General features: G+C 38.2%; 1 protein-coding gene across 1 annotated transcript in view; it reads right to left on the minus strand.

Annotated features, from left to right (window-relative positions):
• Positions 1 to 1,189: 1,189 nt before the first annotated feature.
• UGCG (UDP-glucose ceramide glucosyltransferase) overlaps positions 1,190 to 19,525 on the minus strand; it is a 34,322-nt gene continuing 15,986 nt past the window's right edge. The window contains exons 2-9 of the mRNA XM_055790892.1: positions 13,195 to 13,336; positions 9,511 to 9,613; positions 8,536 to 8,637; positions 8,053 to 8,165; positions 5,989 to 6,167; positions 5,496 to 5,582; positions 4,881 to 5,070; positions 1,190 to 3,606 (exon numbers count right to left, since the gene is read on the minus strand). Coding sequence (XP_055646867.1) covers positions 3,436 to 3,606; positions 4,881 to 5,070; positions 5,496 to 5,582; positions 5,989 to 6,167; positions 8,053 to 8,165; positions 8,536 to 8,637; positions 9,511 to 9,613; positions 13,195 to 13,336 — 1,087 coding nt within the window. The 3' untranslated portion in view covers positions 1,190 to 3,435. The remainder of the gene's footprint in view (positions 3,607 to 4,880; positions 5,071 to 5,495; positions 5,583 to 5,988; positions 6,168 to 8,052; positions 8,166 to 8,535; positions 8,638 to 9,510; positions 9,614 to 13,194; positions 13,337 to 19,525) is intronic.

The following is a 19,525-nucleotide window of genomic DNA, read 5'->3' on the forward strand; positions in this document are numbered from 1 at the left end:
TTCATGCATTTTCAGACCCAGAACTGGATTAAGCTTGAAATTATTGCCATTCTATACACTGCCATCCTCTCTTCCATGTTATTAGACAAACCTGAAGAGTATTTAAACTTTTTACAGTTCCACAGAGTGACTTATCTATTACCATACAAAACTTCAGGTTTTGTCTAACTTGTCCTCAACAGCTAGAATTAGTCACAGCTGTTGGGGGATCAGTTCAACCCAAGAATGGCTGGAGCTCAAACCCACCTTAAAATTAGACGATCAGCAATTCAGTGTGAGGATTAGAGGAATCCTTTAAGATAAATGAAACAGCTTTCAGAAGTGATACATGAAAGCAGGTGGTAATTAGGAGACAAACTTTTCCAGCTGAAAAAAAAGAGCCTGAGGGGAAATACAGGTAGTCAGCAGTCAGTTATCAGGAGACAGAGGGCAATGAACAGAATTCAGGTGGGACAGACTTCATTTGAAAGCACAGAAAAAGATCAAAACATTGTTTAATAGTAGGCAGGAAAATAATGAAAGGACTCAGGAAAGGGAAATTTAGGTATTGTGCTGTGTGGCTGCAAATATACTGAGCACACCACACTCTCAGGAATATTTCTGTAACAGTTTAAGGTAATTCCAGTGGTGTTTGTTTCAGCTAAGCCTCCTAGATTCCACAACTCTATCATGCACACAGTCTCTTATTAAGTTTCACAAGAAAATCTTAATAAGCATTAGGGAAGAGATAAGAAAAAGCCAAGTCAGATGACAGAGCAAGCACAGTGCTTTTCTGGTAGAGTGCCTCAAAGCGAAGTACAAACACTGCTCCTCAATCCCAGCATGTCTTGTGGCAAAGAAACCCATCACCAAATGTGAATCTAGGCTCACTAGTTACAACAGATAGGGAACTATCTGTTCAGCTGTGGGGGTTTTGAAGTTATTCTAAAAAATTAAGGATCACTCAAAATAAAATTTAGGCACATAGGAGTTAATTTCAGCAAAATATAAAATCCAAAACAGGCAGTCTAGGTGTGAAAAACCTCAAAAGAAAGGAACATCCATTTACTGCTGCAAAGATTAATTAGAAGCCAAATCTATCAAAATTGCCATTCTTAAAGCAGCATCACTGAACAAAGGGCAAACCCCCCTATATTCCAAACAGACTGTATTCAAAATTTATTTATAAATAAAGGAAAAAACAAGACAATGATTTTAAATAAACATGGTATATTCTACACATCTGTAGAGCAACATAACTTTACATTAGCCATTTTTAACTTCTAAAAGTTCTGTTGCAGCATCTTCTACAATATTTGACAGTGTTGGTTTCCATTTTATAATCAACCAAATACCCAAATGAAATTTGCTTAAGTGAAGCTTTATTTTTCATGACCAAAGATGGCTCTACTAATACAAAAGCACCTGTTAAAACAATTATCCCCACCTAATTTATTTTTTATTTTTTACAATTAAGTCTGTTTAGCCTTTTTTTGGTTCTGTTCTGTTGCCTGCACAGAAATCAGCGTAAAGCTAAGTTGCAGGCTAAGCTTCACTTTAGCAGTGCAATGAATGGCATCAAACTTCATGAAATAAATGAAGATACAACCATTGTCAGCAAAATTCAACTATGTAAAAAACAGTATTAAAATGAGAATGTTTTTGTGGGTCACAACTAGACAAGCTTTCCGTGCGCAACTTTCCTCAGGAAGAGTGCTTCTTCCTGATTCATATGAAGAGAATGAAGCATGCATCATAAAGCCTTTGTTGTACAGAAATGCCCATTGAAAGAGTTCCATGGTATCATAAGGCAAACAGATACTAGGGTGGATGAAGCATTTTGGCCCAGAGTATGTTTTACAACACATACATACACATTACACTTGTGTAGCATATGACAGGTATGGGATTGGCTCAGATAGGTAAAAATGTCCATTTTTACAAATACATGTCGTTATTGCTAATATGCTACACTTTATCATCCAACTTTTAAAGCTGCTTTGTTGGCATTAGCCTTGTAATTAGCAGCTCACATTCATGGTGACAATATGCTATTCCATATGAAAAAAAAAGTAAAGCAGCATAAATGAAATTATGAAAACAGAAGGCTTATGCAACATCCCTGTCCAGCTTTGCTGTGTTTTTTTAATTAAAAAGTGTTCAATGAAAACAAGTCCAGTTCACCACAAATTAGGTCTCACAATGAGGTTGGAAACCAAGCTGCAGGGACCAGAGAGGGGAAAAAACACAGCATGCATTATAATCTATTCCTTGTAGTCATACCACTGGAATACAAAAGTCCAATTTAAAGGCTAGGCTAACAGTAGAAGGCAAAAAGCCAAGAGCAGACTTAGTTTGATATTTAAATTAAGATTACAGTTTTAATCAGTAACAGCAAACTCACCCATCCCTTTAATATATTCACAATATCTACTGCATTGAATACTTAATTATGACTAGTGTAAGTATGTGTGTTCACTTTAAAAAGATATTAAATACCTGCATCATGAAATTACATTCTTAGGACATTGTGTAAGAAAATAGCTCATGTGTGAAATGTTTATGAAATGTATTTCTGCTCCCTTCTATCCCCCACTATGTCCCATCCACACCGTGCCCCCCACCCCCAAGCATTCAATCATAGGGGAAAACAAACACCCCTTAAAAAAGTATGGTAATATTGAAGGGGACCAGTTTGGCTAGTTACAGCACAGTGCTTCACAAGGTTCAAGACAGAACCAGATCAAAGTTGGCCAAAAGATGCCCCCACAATACATGCCTGACCAGTAATTCTTTCCAACTCATTCTTTCCAATTTGTTCTATCAAACTCAGTCCACTTTTGGTTCATTGCGATAACTAAAGTATTTCATATATACATATAAACACAAGACTCCAGCTTTACTTTAGTTTGTTTTTGCAAAGCATTTTTACCTTTCCACTCATTGTGTTCTGCAGCAACTACAAGAGGTAGGCATAAAGCATTTAAGAGCTTCTTTCCAAAGGTCCTGTTACTAGCTCAACTTACCGGGATAAACCAGAAATCAGCTGTTTTCTGTGATTTTGTCACATACAGTTTTACACAACCCAGGTGGAAAATAGCTACATGAACCCTGGATTTGCTAGGCTTGCACACCACGGAGTAAGAAGCTGTTCATATCCAGGAGGATATTTTTTCCCAGAGTTTACTGCAGAGCATTCCCACAGAAAGTAGGTATCAGGACCAATTCTCTCCATTTCTATTTGTACATAGGAGCAAGGTACCATTTGGCCAAGACTACAGATGTATTTTCACAGATGCAAGTGCCATGCAAAAATAAATTAAAGAATAGATACCAAAACATACAAGTAATAAAACTACTGAAGGTAGATTTTCTTCAAAGTATTTATATAAACATTTATAATACTTTTCTCCTCCCCCCCTTCTCTTTTTGACATTCACAGTTACAAAGCTGTGGCTATACATCAAGAATTTCTTCTGCAGTGCCTCCACAACGTAGTCTGTAGCGTCCTGTCCTCCAGCTAATAGTGGGGTCCCACAAAGCAGATAGGAAAATATAAATTGTCATGGATTCTCTGATGAACCAAGCTACTGCATAATCAAGTTTTGAAAAACACAGAGCACCACCCTAGGAAATGAAAAACAATATTTAAACATACTGATTATTCAGAAGGGATTTTGAAGTCATTTAAAGCATTTGTGTTACAGATAAATCTATTCTAAAGCATATTATACAGATTTACATATCAATAGCTTATTTTTTTAGAAGAACATTTTCTGGAGCTTGGCAGAACGAACCAGAAGTTTGAAAAGAGACCTGTACATAGAACAAAAGGCAAAGAAAAGTGTGACAATTTCACTTTCTTCTATTTGAAGCTTTGTAAAATTGTGTTCATGCAGACACTGGGGTTTTGCCACAGACTCCAGAAGAACAGCATCTAGGCAGAACACTCCTGCATTCCCAGAGGAGTGAAATTCAAATAAATAAAACTTTGGTCTATTGCATAGGAAAAGTGGGACTAAGAAGAAAGCTTATGGCCTCTATATATTTTCTGCTCCCTTGAGAATTTCCAGCTACATGCAGAGCTGGAAACTGAAGAGGCTTCAGTAGAAGAAAAGTAGGCACAAAGCTCTTCTACATGCTGCACAGGGTGGGAAGAGTAATCAGAAAGGTAACAAACTAACCTTCTGGAGTACTACAGAATCAGTACAAGGGCTAACTTTTTTTTTTTGTTATTTCCAGTATGTGTTAAGACTACCACACAAATAGTTTTTCAGTATGATGAGAAATATTTGATAAGGTTGAATACACAATTATGGATCATATTTAGATTGATTATGGTCACACCAGAAAGTAGTCTGAATCTTTTCTACAGCATCAGAATAACAAATGTTTTCTGATTTTTTGACAGCTTCCTATATTAAAAAATCTGAGGCATCACTTTGATGGGAAGATTTTGCTTTTAGAGGCAGGCTATAGCTGTCCCCCACGTCCATTACTCGCAGGAGTACATATACACCTCAATAAATACACGAATATGAAGCTAAGAAAAATCCCACAAAGCTGCTGTTCTTGTACTTTTTTTAAAAATTTCAAAATTTCTGGATATGCCTAGGTAGTACAGCCTGGAGATGTGGAAAATGAACGAACAGATATGCAAAACTTCAGAGCCTAAGCAAAGGCAGATGCATACAGACCACCACCAAGCACATTCACTCCTTTTCATGCTTCTATAACTGAAGCTGGAACATTCAGAACTAACAGGATTTGACCTATTATTTCCTCAATGTCAAGATAATTATTTTGTTGTTATTATTTATGTAATATAATGGTCTTAGCTTTTTGCTGAAGCAGATGGCACTAGTAATTAAATAACCTCCAAAGAAAATGAAGCTACGTACCTGAACACCTTTTAGTTGAATGTAGTCAAATATAAACCATGCCAAGCAGTGACACATGAAAAATACCATTATATCCCACCTAAACACATGATGAGCTGCCCATCCAATAACTAGACTGGCAACAAAGCACTCCGAGATTGGCTCACAAATTATTGTGGCAGGCAACATATTAATTCGCAGTTTGGCCCACCTAGAAAAGACAAACAAATCAGTTCTGACTATGTAGTATTCTTAATGTCCTCCTCCCCACCTCAAAATGATGGTGGACCCATCATGGTCCTTTCTGACAGCATTAATCTCATTTAATTTACACCTCCAAATAAAATATTGCAATAATTCCCCCTTTCAAAGATACTGCACATAGCATTTGAAAGGTACCAAGGGGAGGTTTTGCAGAGGTTTTTTAATACTTTGATCAGTCATACTTCTGTAGAAAGTCAGTGCTTCTCTCCAAAACACTAATGAGAAGCCTGCATCAAGCTGTTCATTGGAACTTCAGCATTCTGGAAATTAGATCAAATTAGCTTGGAAAATATATTCCCTCATTATCAGGTCATCCACATCAGAAGCAGGTGATGGGGTAAGTGGGAGACAAAGTGAAGATTAAAATTTTACCTGATCATTCTGGACTGAAACTGAGAAATAGAATATGAACCAGAGTTTTGCATTGCAACTTGTGTGGCCATTGCAAATTTCCAGCCCCTGAAAAATGAATTTATTATTATAAAAAACATGCAAGTAAGAGATGCAAGAAACAATCAGAGAACACACCCCCAAGAATTTTATTAAGCTTGAAAAGTTTGTGCCATATCATTAGAATGGGTGTTATCAAGTCTCTTCATCAGAAGAGTACGAACACCATTTGAGTAATACTTAAATCATGTTCTCAGAAACCTTCTTCTAAAGGAATTGACAATGATATGGCTTAATTCTTTCTAAAAGACTACACTGATAAGACAAAGCACGTGTCAGAAGTGTATTTGCTGTATACATGTGAAGCTGACCTGAACACCTCTACTTAAGAGTATGTACTATGTGTTTAAAACAAAGTTTTAAACTTTGTTTTAACTGCACTTAAAGCAATAAGCTTAATTCATTGTCATCTTACCGGTCAGCTATAGCTTTGGCCATAAAGTAATCCTCAGCAATATACTGTGCAAAAGCTATCAGTCCTCCAGCTTGGTCCAAGACATCCTTCCTCATCAAGCATGACATTCCTGTTACACACTTAAAGCCAGTTAAGTTGGCTGAAATATATGACCTTGGATGTGAAGTTCCAAAATAGACCTGCCAAAACAAGATAGGGTTTAAAACTCTGCATGTATTTACACAGGTACTACTCACTGACAACTTTTCCTCCAGAAATGTCTGGAGGGGAAAGCAGTGCTAGACATGGCCAGTTATGGTGGTGAAGATCTTTCCAAATACACAGCCAATCTAAGAAATCTAGCCTACCACCAAATCCAAGATATCTAGGAGTGATATTGGCTGTGTTTTTACAAATCTATAAGTGGGTTTAAAACCCACATATTAAACCAGCGTATTTCATTTGGTATATAATTTCTTGTTGAAGTTGTTCTCAGGGAATACATTTAAAAAATCCATTAAGTAACTGACTAATCCCTAGGAGTAATATATTATTGGGTGATAGCTGACAGACATGCTGTCTCCTTCCTCTTGTAAAGATTAACTGCATTACTGCATACACGTTCTTAAAACTACTCTATGGTTGTACAGAAGCATGAGTATTTTGTTTACTTAATGCACCTGCAAACAGAAAAAGCAAAGAAAAAATTCAGATTGTGAGCAAGTCTTCTTACAAGGTTCAGTAACCAGGACTGTCCTATAAGGAGACAGTGGGAATGAGTGCTAGCATGTCTCACTACTATTCTTCCTATAGATGGCCTCCACACTGTCTTACATTCAAGAAAAGGCATGCTCATTTTGCAGTATACTGGATCTGGAGTTAAAAAGCTCTTCCAGTAATATAGTATCAGGAGTTGTAATTCTTGCTACTTCAGCAGCTAGCAGTACTAAGAGCTTTGTGGTATAGCTCCCGGCCCTTGGGAAAAGAATTGAGACTTTGTCACCAAAAAAAAGAATAATCACATGAGCTGCCCTCTCTCCATACAATGAAGAAATACTGAATTTCACTGCACTTTCATCTCGCATTTCTGCCTTTGGCACACGTTAGTTAGCTTTGGTGTCAAAATGCCTTACACATGCCAGCTTAGAATAAAAGATAGTTGATTAAATTACATGCTTTGAGACACAAAGAACAAACAAGAAAACGGGGGAGGGGTCTTGCTTGGTAGGTAGATAGGTGGGGGCCAGTGTGTGTGTGTGTGGGAGGGGTCTTGCTTGGTAGGTCAACTTCTTGATTCTACATAAAAGAACTTATTGAAAAAGAAGAGGGGAAAATAGGATAGAATGAGTGATATGAAGATAGGAATCAGCTGTTCACTTTCTCTTCCTAAAGAAGTATTAAGAGACATGAAATAGCACTGTAGAAGAACAAGGCTCAGAATGAACAAGGTGGTGGTTCCTATAACAGATAGCAGATCTACGGAACTTCCTGGTAAAGACAGTTCAGATGTTCAAAATCTTTAAGGACTCAAGAGAAAGAATGGAAGTCTTCATGCAAAATCTGTTCTTACTAAAATACTAATATATTGAAGGTTAGTAAATATACAAGTCTACTTCCTGCTCAGGAAGTTTCTCAGCTGTATTACAGGAAAACAGGATATAAACCTTGCTTGTGTTCTACTCTCCTTGAAGACTCTGCTTTAACCCCTGCTGGAAATAACATACTGGGTGAGCTGGATTTTTCTCTGACTGACTCGTCATGGCCATTTGTGGTTTTTTTCAGACATCAAAATAGAAATAATGTCCCTTTCTGACAAAGCACTAGAAAGAGTTCTTCAGTTTTAAGAAATTTTTTAATTTCATCCTGTAATCGGTTTGTAATGTAAACTTAAATTCTGAACTAACATTCAGAGCACTACAGTAGAATTGCTGAGCATTTAGAAGTTATCATAGATAGTGTGACTGCAGCTGAAAATAAACGTTTTCACTCGAAAGGTGCAAGAGGCACTACACAATTTTAGTCAGCAAAATCCTGCAGGCAAAAAACCCCAAACAACAAAAAACCAAAACATATAATTGCACTCACCTGTTCAAGGGTAGCAGCAAATCCCTGTCTGTCTGCAACATAGGGAAGCCCATGGACCAAGCCTACTTTTTCAGTCATTTGATTAGCCATATCTGTCAGCGTGTCTGGTGTTACTGAGTGACAAATCAAAAAAAAGACAGTTCATCAAATAATTCTGTCATTAGCAGACTACTGTACAGGGACAGGAATTCTCATTCTACTACCACTATCAAGAGGACATACTTTGATGCAGACTATCTGTGTTTCACAAAGTTTCAAAAAAATTATCATCACTATTAACACCATTATGATGAACAGCAAACAACGGAAACAGTTGAACAAACCAGAGCGTCACCTTCAGTTAGAGGTGACACTTACACCACGAAAATACTTTTCTAGGTTTTTATTTCTACTTGTATTCTCAGTCAAAGTAATCTCCAGCAACAGCTTGCCTTCAGGGAACAAGAGCAATGTAACAGTCAGCACACTGCAACACACACCTACCTCTGATTCCACTATCACAAATCCATATGAGATCATATTTGGCAACTTCATAGCCAGGCATTAAGTTGTTAATCTTGGGATTGATGCCAACCTTTTTGCCACCTAAAAAATACAAACATCATACACAAATATATTATGTGAGTTTTTTAGAATTCAGATCCAATACCTGAAATACTTCAATATACCAACTGAAAAACAGTAGAATTTTACCGTCAATTCTTGAAGTCTACTTCTACGAAAAGGACTTTAAATTTAATTACTCCTTCATGTTCTATTTTAGATCTTACTACAACTGTGCAATGGATTAAAAAGGGAAAAAATATTCAAGTGCTTCCTCAAAATGGCAGTGTAACAAGGTTAATGTAATTAAAAGGGCAGCAGACCTACACATTTTATTACTATATTCCATAAGATAAATATTCTTTTTTTCTTAAGACTACTCATTATGACCATTACACTCTACACAAAATGCAGCTGCATAGAGTAAGACACTTTTGCTTCCAACTAGCAGCCATGATGCAGTTTGTTTCACATCAAGAGAAAAAAAAATGACATTCTAATACCTAGCTTAATACCCATTCCCTCCTCTAATTCAAATGTAAAGTGAATAAAGAGCCCTAGATCTTAAATTGATGAAAAAGGATTGTCGCAGGACCTCAAGCTCAAGTACAGCCACACCACCAAGTCAGTCTCTCCACATTTAGTTCAGTGCAGAGACAGGACTTGAACTGCTGTTTCAGATTTAGAAGGAAAAAGTTGCAGCAGTTGCATAAATTATTCTCCCTAGAGTTTTTTCTGGACTGATGTCACAGATTGTCATTACAAACTCATTTCCTTACTCCAAACTGATGATTGAGCTACAGAACCAACATGGGCTGAACAAGACAACTGTTTATTTTAGAATACTGTCTATGGAGTTGAAGACCTAAAAGCATTTTACAAGTAAGAGTCCCACCTTCAAGTTGCACTGCTTACCTATGAACAGTCTAGCATCAACATTCGGGTATTTGCCAAGGAGCTTTTTGCACACATCAATAGCTGGATCATCATGATCTTGTACACAGAGTAGTACTTCATACTGGTAAAAACAAAAGTGTATATACACGTGTATATGTTTACACATACATACAATATCAATATGGTCTAGTGAATAAAGCTTAATAGTGTACCAAACTGAAAATTAAAACATTGTTATAGAATTAAAATTAAAACCAAAAGAATTGTTTTACAGCTAAATAAGACTATTTTTGGATGTACAACCAACTACTTATGAAAAAAGAATGAAGCCCGTGTCCCAGTAAACTCTTCTACTGAGAAACATTAGTTTTCCTGTTATCAGAAGGGTTTGTATTAGGCATGAAGCAAGAGAACCTGGTATACAACATAGAATTTTTATTTCCACTTCCATTTTGGTTCACATATGCATCTTAAATCCAATCTTATATTCAATGAATTTACAGAACACAAAATATTAATGGAATGCTGCTATGATACACTTGACTGCATAACTCTGAATGACACCTTCCTTTCCTTAACTTTGTAGATGCATAGGCAGAACAGAATTGGAAGACAACCCAGAGACCAGTGTAAGTACTCTTAATTGTATAATAAAGCTAAGCTCAGGAATATATATATATATATATCTATCTCTCTGTATGTCTGTTTTTGTCATTAATAGAATAATGGTTAAAAAAATCAACAGGAGGTAAAGAAAAACTGTAGCTGTTTCAGCAATCATACTACATGTTTGTTACACATAAGCTACAGGCGGTGGGTGAGGAAATAGCGTTTTAAGAATCAGTCAACATTTTGAGACAGCTTCGTAAGCTTTGATGAAGGTATCTCTGTTCTGCATTAACAGCAATTTCCTTAAATACTCATTTTGGTAAAACCTTCCTCTCTTCCCCTTATTAAAACTATTAAAAGTTATTAGACCTCAAATCCAAGGAGTATAACCCAGAAAATGCAGATTTCTTAGGCTAGAAGCCAATTTTATAGTCCAAGATTTAAAAATTCAGTCTCAATAAAAACAATTTTCTTGGACCTCATTTGATATACCGATTGTAAATAAGTCTCAACTAGTGATCAAAGCAGTTCTTGTTCTCCCTTACGCTATTCTATCACCTCACTAAACTATTTTCAGTAAGTTACTTAAGCAAAAAGTAATCTGAAATTTGGAAACTGCCTGTCGGCTCAATGATGACAACCTCTGATGTTCTTGTCCATTAAGTAGTATTTCAAACAACAGAAGACATTGGTAAATACATATATTATGTCACAAAAATGTTATTGTTAAATACAAAAAACTCCTACAACTGAACTGCATTCAGAATATTGTAGAAACTGGAAGCCATTAACCACTAAATGGGAGTTGCTAAGACTTGGTCTTAGCACTATAAACATAAAACAAACACAATCACACCTCTCTACCTCTTAGAACACAAATCCAAAGCCAGTTTGCCTGAGAAGCAAGCAGTATTTGATTCCTATCGTTTTTACCAGCATGGAAAACAGAATTAAGGGAAAGAGACCTGTCTCATTAAGCAGACAGGTCCTTCCACCACAACATAACAATCCTGACAGTATGAACACCATAGAAATTACTAACTGAAGGAATTGGTTCATTTTTGGTCATCCAATTAAATATGTAAAACCAACTATTTTTGCTAGTAATTAAATAACTAATCTTCAATCCAGTTACAACGCTTCCATATCCATGTTCTCTTAAGAAATTCAACCAGAAATAATAAACTTTAACATTCTAATATTTGAAAACAGAAAAATTCACAGTAAATGGCCTTTGTATGCAGTAACAAAGAGCTACAAAATGTATGGCTAAAGCATATTAACTATAAAGATGCCTATCTACTTAAACAGTACAATGAGGTTCATATGGACATAGCATGAATAGAAAGATTTCTTCAAAAATTATGATATGCACAGTAGGTAAGAACTGTTCAATGATAAAAACATTAAGTGGAAGTCCTGAGTTTAGAAGCTGCATAACTGGCTTCAATGCAAGACAAGATTATTTCACACACAGGGTATCACAGATAGGAATCTGTATCCCTGCAGATAGGAATCTAGTATCACTGGCTTGACTGGAACAAGTTTAATATTACTCTTTCCTAACATTTTTTGTTCCTGGACAGCTGAACTTTGAACACCAGGCAATATTGTTGTTCTAATTTGTGGTGTAGTATCAATCTCTTAAATGAAGTATTTATGTAGTTATCATACAGAAGTGTTTTCAAACAGTTTGGGAAGATCTTGCTTGTACTGCGTAATCTGTGTTGCAGTAAACTGAAGTGTTCATAACTCCATTTTCACCCTCCTTGGGAAAAATGTGATTGTCACTATTGCTATTTGAAATTCAGATTTGGGTGGAGTAGCAACACATTAAGATTGCCACATGTGTATGTTATCAGAAGGGTCAAGACCACCTCTCAAAAAGCAAGATCCAGCGTAACTGCTTTTCTGAATTCTCAAATACAATCTGTTTGTAGTCCAATGTTTCAGTTGCATAATGTTTTGATCCTCATTATAGTCATAAAATAGTTTAATATATCAATGCAGCGTCCTTGCAGTTCGCAATACTGGCATACACAGCATGCTTCAAGTATGCTTTAAACCTGTCTTGGCCACACTTACATCTTCATTGCACTTTTGTTGAGTTAAAAGGATTCAAGTGTTCATGTCTAGAGCTTTTCAAGAGGCCCCAAGCTTCACTATGGTACTATCCAACTTCTAACAAGTTCCAAAGGGTGGAGTTTTTTTGTTTGTTTTACCCTGCCTACTTAGGAGTAATTTTAAAACTCTTGGTGAGAATACTCAAACTCACTGTACAGCTTACACATATCTTGGACCTTCTACAACTGAAGCAGCAGTGCCAGAAGTAATTTCAAGAAGAACTGAGAAAATTGTTTTTATTAAAAATTACAAGTTTTAGAATTCAGGAAGCTTGCAGTAGAAAAATGTAGTGTTTTTTCCATCCACAGGAGCATACACCAAGTAGTGAACAATGCAACAGGCATTTGCAGATTTCTCCTTTTTTTTCTTAGAGCAAGGACAACATCTGACACACTTGTGACTTACATTACTTCCCACTTACATTACAAACAGCATTCAACAGATGGAAGCTTTTTATTACCTATTTATCTCCTAACACTGGTAAGTGGCTTGGAGAATATCCTGCCTACCAACAACTGGTGAGGCACACCACCTCATCATGGAGCAATTCTTTGTTAGATGAGCCATCAGTAAGAACCACCAGAAAGATTCAGGCTATTAGCCAACTTTCATTTTTAAAGGATCTGTTACAGAGAAGTCATTAGTTGGGAAGTGTGTCTGGCCTCTCAAGTGATCCTTTATAGACTGAAGTGTTTTATACTGCTATAAACACCACAATATGGGAATAATGATTCAACACATCTTAGTGAAATATGTATGTTTTGTCCCTAAGCCTTGGGCAGATTCCTTTATAGACAGCTTATAGACAGGAGTTAAGTTTTGTTTGCAACATATAAAATATGTAATCGTGGATTTGCTGTGGAAAGAAAAACAACCTAAGTCATAACCAAGTTGCATAGTTTTAGCCCAAGCTCCTAGTAAGACTTTTGGAGGCATGGGAGGAAAAAAGACACTAAGTAGCATACATACTTTTGGATAATCCAGTTCAAAGAAGGTTTCTAAGTTGTTGATCAGGTTAGGATCCACACCTTTTAATGGCTTTAGAAGTGAAACACCCGGCAGCTTGCTATATGGCTGTTTGTCTGTGGCTTTCTTATTGAGGTGGAGGCGTCTGTAAGGAGAAGTAACATACACCACCACATAAAGAAAATATGCTAGAGAATTCAATTCAAAATACAGTCAGAACTAAGAAAGCTAGGGAGTTAAAACTGCTGCAAAAAAAAATTAGTTTTGGTTGTAGAAAACAACAGCTATTTTTGTATCAGATGATGTGTCAGAGAATACCTAAAAACACTTAATCATTGTAGGTACGTTAAGTTCAACCTTTCTAATTTCTCAAATACTGCATTTTGTACTATGCATTTTGAATAGTAAGAGTATCACTTTTTCCAAACTGTACAGGAGACAAGATTTTTTACCTTCCTCCACAGCATTAAAAGATATAGTATTATAACAGGATAATCAGAAAAACAAATTTACTGTAAACAAGGCAAAAAACCAAAAGGAGAAGATGCTTTTTCCTCCATTATGTTATGCAAAAATTAGAGCAAGTTGAAAGCACATGGGAAACAGTTGATCCTACCAATTAATTGTTAACAAAACATTTCCAGGAAAAGGATAAAAGATCAATCAGCTGTAGTATAGAAATCCTAGAAACTGGACATCAGCCTGGGTCAAAAACACAGATAAACTCCGAACATAATTCCAAACAATCACTAGTATTTCAGCAATGTATATACAGAAGTAAATTGACGATTATGTCACAACTCACTAACATGAATGTTTAATCCTACACCCTTGTGTGAATTAATGCAAAATTAAGTTCTGAAAGCTTGATGGGCCAGTATACAAACAAATTTGCATCATATATATCTATAAAATGTAACTGGACTTTGCAAATTAGCATATATCTGTATACTGTAGTTTTCTAATATGCATAGCATCAGTCAAACTGAAAGTATATTTTATTGCAGCATGTACCTAATGGTATCAATTTTTAAAAAGTTTCACACTTAAAAATATACAAGATGCTGCCTCAAAAAAACAAAAATGGGAATAGGATTGCTTCATGGAGTGCTTCATCCTGGTTAAACAGTAAAAGAAGTAGTCATGTTCAAGGAAGCACACTCCTGAAGGACATGCCTGACCAATTAAAATACTGAACTGCCAAGGAGCTTCACTAAGAGAAGAGATTCCAGTAGTTCTCTACAAGTGTTTTTTTCCTGAAATGGAACAGTGACATCATATTTGTTACCTCATCAGCCCCCCCGCCATGCTCCTTTCAGGCAGGTTTGCAGCTGGACACCAGGGGCATAATACCATTACAGAGAATAAACAATGGCCTCACTAAAGACAGGAGGACAAACCAGATTATGTCCTTGTATACTGTTAACCAGTCCAAGCCTGGGTACCACAAAGGTCAACTGAAAGTCTTGCCAAGTGACAGTCAGACCAAAATAAGCAAAGCAATAGTTCAGACAGCTACCCCAGACAGAGAAAGACTTCACCGATTTTCATAAACACAACAGCAAACAAGGGCTTTAGTACCAGTAAGAAGGGAGAGTCTCAAGAATGCAACTTTGACCAGGAGGCACAAAAGGCAGGTAATGTGGGGGAAGATGTGGCAGGGTAGTATGTAAAACTGACTGTAGTAAAGCACATAGCTTTGTACAGGGGCAAAAGCCTTGACAAACAGGAGATAAAAGGAGAAAGCGGCAGAGTAAATGGAAAAGGTAAGGAGGAAAGGATCAATACAGACTTGAAGCAGGACTGTGATAATGAATAAATACCAAGTGACAAAACTGCAGAATTTTGCAAGGCATCATATCACAAACCATGCTGACACATGGGATTATGCTGGTGATTAAATGACGTAATGAAATGCCTACACATGGTTAAGAGACAGAAACCTTGCAAAGTATGCAAATCAGGCAGACAGAATTACCACAATCTACTCAGCTATGAAACAGCATACACTGAGACTTTTGACAGAGTATGGCTCAGTATGGCAAAACTCTCTTAAAATGCCATCTTAAAAATAAGACTCCAGTTTCTGTTCTATTCATAACACTGCACAAAAGTGGCAGCCTGCCATCCTGAAAGCACTGTGGTATCGTGACACTAGGGTAAAGCAATTTCCACACCAGTAATTACAATGCTCTGTTAAGACTCTGTGGAGCAAGAGGCAAATTAACAGTCAGCCAGACCATTTTACACTGAGAAGGACTATTTTTGAAGTGGCATGTTCTGAAGAGATTAGAAGTTACAATTGAAAACCTACTATCACCAGAAACACAAACCAACCGTTACAAAAACCCAAGTTTCAATAATCAAAGTAAGACTAACATTTAACATGAAACTCAAAATAATAGACTAAATTTAAACAATATTAACATTGTTGATGCAGGTACCTTCTAGATGAAGTTGTGTGTTACAGAACATGCAAAGTCTCCAAAGTAGAAGTAAGACAAAGCAGTAAATTAGTATTTTTGAGCACTACCTTGTTTGTATAGTGGTTCAGTTCTCTCAAGACAGGTCTTTATTACCACACAGCATGTATGACAGTTCAAAGTGATAAAGGAACATCATCCTATCATAAAGTTTGTATCACATGTAGAATATATTATTTTGCAGTGGAATTAGCTCAAAGCAGTCAAAACCACTAACTATACAAATGTAGTTTGTTAATGCCCAATGCAATAAGCTGCACAAAAAACACTACACCAAGGAATGCATAAGAACTGTGATCTCAGAAACAGATCTGGCAGAACACTATTTAAAGGCACTTTCAGATCCCCTCTATGAAAGATCAGTAGCCTGATTATCTTTAAGCATTTTTGCACCTACATATATTAAATGAATCAGCCTGCAATCCCTAGGCAGTGAAGCTGTGAAATTCCTTTTTAAGCAGTCTGGTGCTGGGGTAAATAGGTGATGAAAGAAAAAAAAAAAGGCAGCAGGATGCATAATGGTATCAGGAGCTATAGTTCAACTACCCTATATCATGTAAGAGGCATCTGCAAAATTTTCTCAAGCTTAGTTCCCTAACACAATAATAATTAACCCACAGAAGCAATAGATTTCTTCTCTCAGTAGAGGAAAAAGGGTATTTAGAAACACAAAATCCAGGCTACTGAGTTATCACTGGCCTGCATACTACAGGATGAATCCTTGCTAATCACCATCAAACAAGGCCCAACCTCATTAAAGGCAGGACAGTACCCTAGCAAAACCAAAAAGCTTTGCTACAGTAGGCAGACTGCTGTGTCTCTCAGCTGAGGCATAGTTACTTACTCCTCTTTAAAGCAGCTGGACAAAAACCAAACACCCTTTATTCACTCATTTCAACCTCCTCTCAGCAACTACTTCACTTAAAGAACTGGCCTATTAGGGGTCAGTAAGTAATCCTTGGTCAGAAACTTGGAACAGATACTTAAATAAGAGAGCACTAACAAGATGCAGGAAGCACTGAAGACCTCCTTTGAAGGCTATGGTTCCATAGGCCATCAAGATAAGCTAGCAGATCATTACTTCTGAAAGGGGCTGTTTTCTCACTTCTACTTATGAATTCAAACACTTCCCCCCCCCCTTCCCAGTTGGTTTTCATGTTAGTGAGCTGAACCATCTCACACAGGTGTTTGTGGACGGTTTGTCTGCTATGGAGTAACATAGATCTCTGCTCGAGCAGGAGAAATAATACAAGGTTATCCTGCTTCTTTTGGCAACAAACATAAGGATGAGGTCCCCATATCTTCCTTATTTTTATATGTATCTTGTGTTAAAACATTTCCAGAAGTAGGTAACTTTACCCACAGAGGAAAAAGTTACATTTGCTATGGGTCCACCACACTGGTCAGTGCACTGAATAGAACTGAAAAGAAGATTGGAAGAACGCAAACAATATTAGACAAGCCCCGAATTCATGAAAGTGTTAACGTGCAGCACCCTTGCTTCATCAAGACTAGTAGTAGCCCACTTAAAATCCTGCCACATTAATGTAACTGTATAAAGACAATTCCACATAAGGCATAGGTAACTACTAAGTAAGTTTCAGTATCTCACAGCAGTAACTTCTTATACAGTCATATTCATATACACAATTAAGTAACGACAAACACTTTATAGAGAGAGATTTCACTTTTTATACATGAAAATAATATATGTATAGTAATGGCATTGGGACAACTGGTTAAGGGATCAGGAGCACAAGTAGTGTTTGCCTCTATCCTTCTAGCTGCGGGGAATGAGGAGGGGAAAAAACAAGAAGAGCCAGCAGACCAACACCTGGCTCCAAGCCTGCTGTCACCAGCACAGTTTTGGGTTTTTTGATCATGGGTTAGCCTACATGACAACAGGCCTGCTGGCAGTAGATGGGGTACACCTGTCTCAAAGGGGAAACAGATCTTTGCACAGGAGTTAGGCTCACTGAAAGAGCTTTAAACTAGACTTGAAGGGACAAAACCAGGCTCACCAGAGATAACCCTAGAGGCAGCATGCCAATGTTTGAGGGACAGTGTGCTAGCAAGGTCCTTCTGTCTGCCATTCTCAGTAGAGGCAGGGGATGGAAATCCACACAGCAGCAAAGACACAAGGGTTACTGACGTATTAAAGCTACAGAAGCACCTGAGAACAGTCACATAGGAGTTAGGTCTTGTCCCCAAAAAAGGTGGTGGGATCAATAGCCTAACTGAAGTGCATCTGCAGCAACACATATAGTGTGAGCAACAAACATGAGGACTTGGAAGCCACTGTGCAGCTAGAAAACTATGATATACTTGCCATCATGGAAACATTGTGGGCTGACTTGCACAACTGCAGAGCTGCAATGGATGGCTATAAACTCCTCAGGAGGGAGAGGTGAGGAAGGGGAGGTGGTGGGATAGCTCTGAATGGTAGGGAGTGTCTTGACTATCTAGAGCTTACCCATAAACATGTGACCCTTTTGTCACCATTATCAAGAATTGGGGGGGGAAGCCAACAGGGCAGATATCACAGTGGGAGTCTGTTACAGACCACCAGACCAGGATGAAGAGAGAGATGAAACTGCCTATAAGCAGCTGGGGGAAGTCTCATGATCACTAGTCCTTGCGCTCGTGCTGGACCAACTTACCAGATGTCTGCTGGAAATACAATACAGAAGAGAAGAAAGTCTAAGAGGTACCTGGAGTGTGTGGAAGGTAACTTCCTGACATAGCTGGTGAATCAGCTAACTAGGGAAGGTGCCACACTGGACCGCTTGTTTGCAAACAGAGAAGGACATGTGGGTGATATGACCATTGGAGGCCATATTGGGCATAGCAGTCACAAAATTACAGTGTTTGATTCTCAGAGAAGTAAGGAGGGGTCAGCATATCAGCCACCTTGGACTTCTGGAGGGCAGGCTTTGGCCTGGTTATCAGAGTCCCTTGGGAGGCAGCCCTGGAGGACAAAGGAGTCCAGAAGGGCTGGACATTCTTCAAGAAGAAAGTGGTGGAAGGCACAGAGGCAGGCCAGCCCCATGCGCTGAAAGACAAGCTGGCAGCGGAGATGACCAACCTGGCTGAACAGAGAGCTCTGGCTGGAACTCAGAGGGGGGGCAGGGCGGGGGGTAAAGAGCGTTTATGACCTTTGGCAGAAGGGACAGGCAACTCTGGAGGACAAGGGTGTCATGGGGTTATGCAGGGAGAAAATTAGAGGGGTCAAAGCCCAGCCAGAACTTAACCTGGCTGCTGCTGTAAAAGACAATTAAAAAAAAAGTTTCTATAAATACATTAGCATCAAAAGGAGGGCTGAGAATAATTTACTGGATGCAGGCAGAAACACAATGACAAAGGATGAGGAAAAGGCTGAGGTAATTAATGCCACCTCTGCCTCAGTCTTTAATAGTACAGGTCAGTTGTTCTCCAGGTGCCAGCCCCCTGAGCTGGAAGACAGCGACACGGAGCAGAATGAAGCCCCCATAATCCAAAGGGAAATGACAGGCGACCTGCTACACCGTTTGGACACACGTAAGTGTATGGGGCTGGGTGGAATCTACTCGAGGGTACTGAGGGAGCTGGTGGAACTGCTCACCAAACCACTTTCCATCATTTATCAACAGTCCTGGCTAACTGGGGAGGTCCCAGTTGCTGCAGGTTGGCAAATGTGACACCCATCTGCAAGAAGGCCAGGAAGGAGGATCCAGGGAACCGCAGCCCTGCCAGCCTGGCCTCGCTGCTGGGGAAGGTTATGGAGCAGATCATCCTGAGTGCCATCACACAACACATGCAGGACAACTGGGGGATCAGGCCATGGGGTTATGAAAGGCAGGTGCTGCCCGACG

The sequence above is a fragment of the Falco peregrinus genome, chromosome Z (assembly GCF_023634155.1).
Source record: "Falco peregrinus isolate bFalPer1 chromosome Z, bFalPer1.pri, whole genome shotgun sequence".
NCBI classification, from domain to species: domain Eukaryota; kingdom Metazoa; phylum Chordata; class Aves; order Falconiformes; family Falconidae; genus Falco; species Falco peregrinus.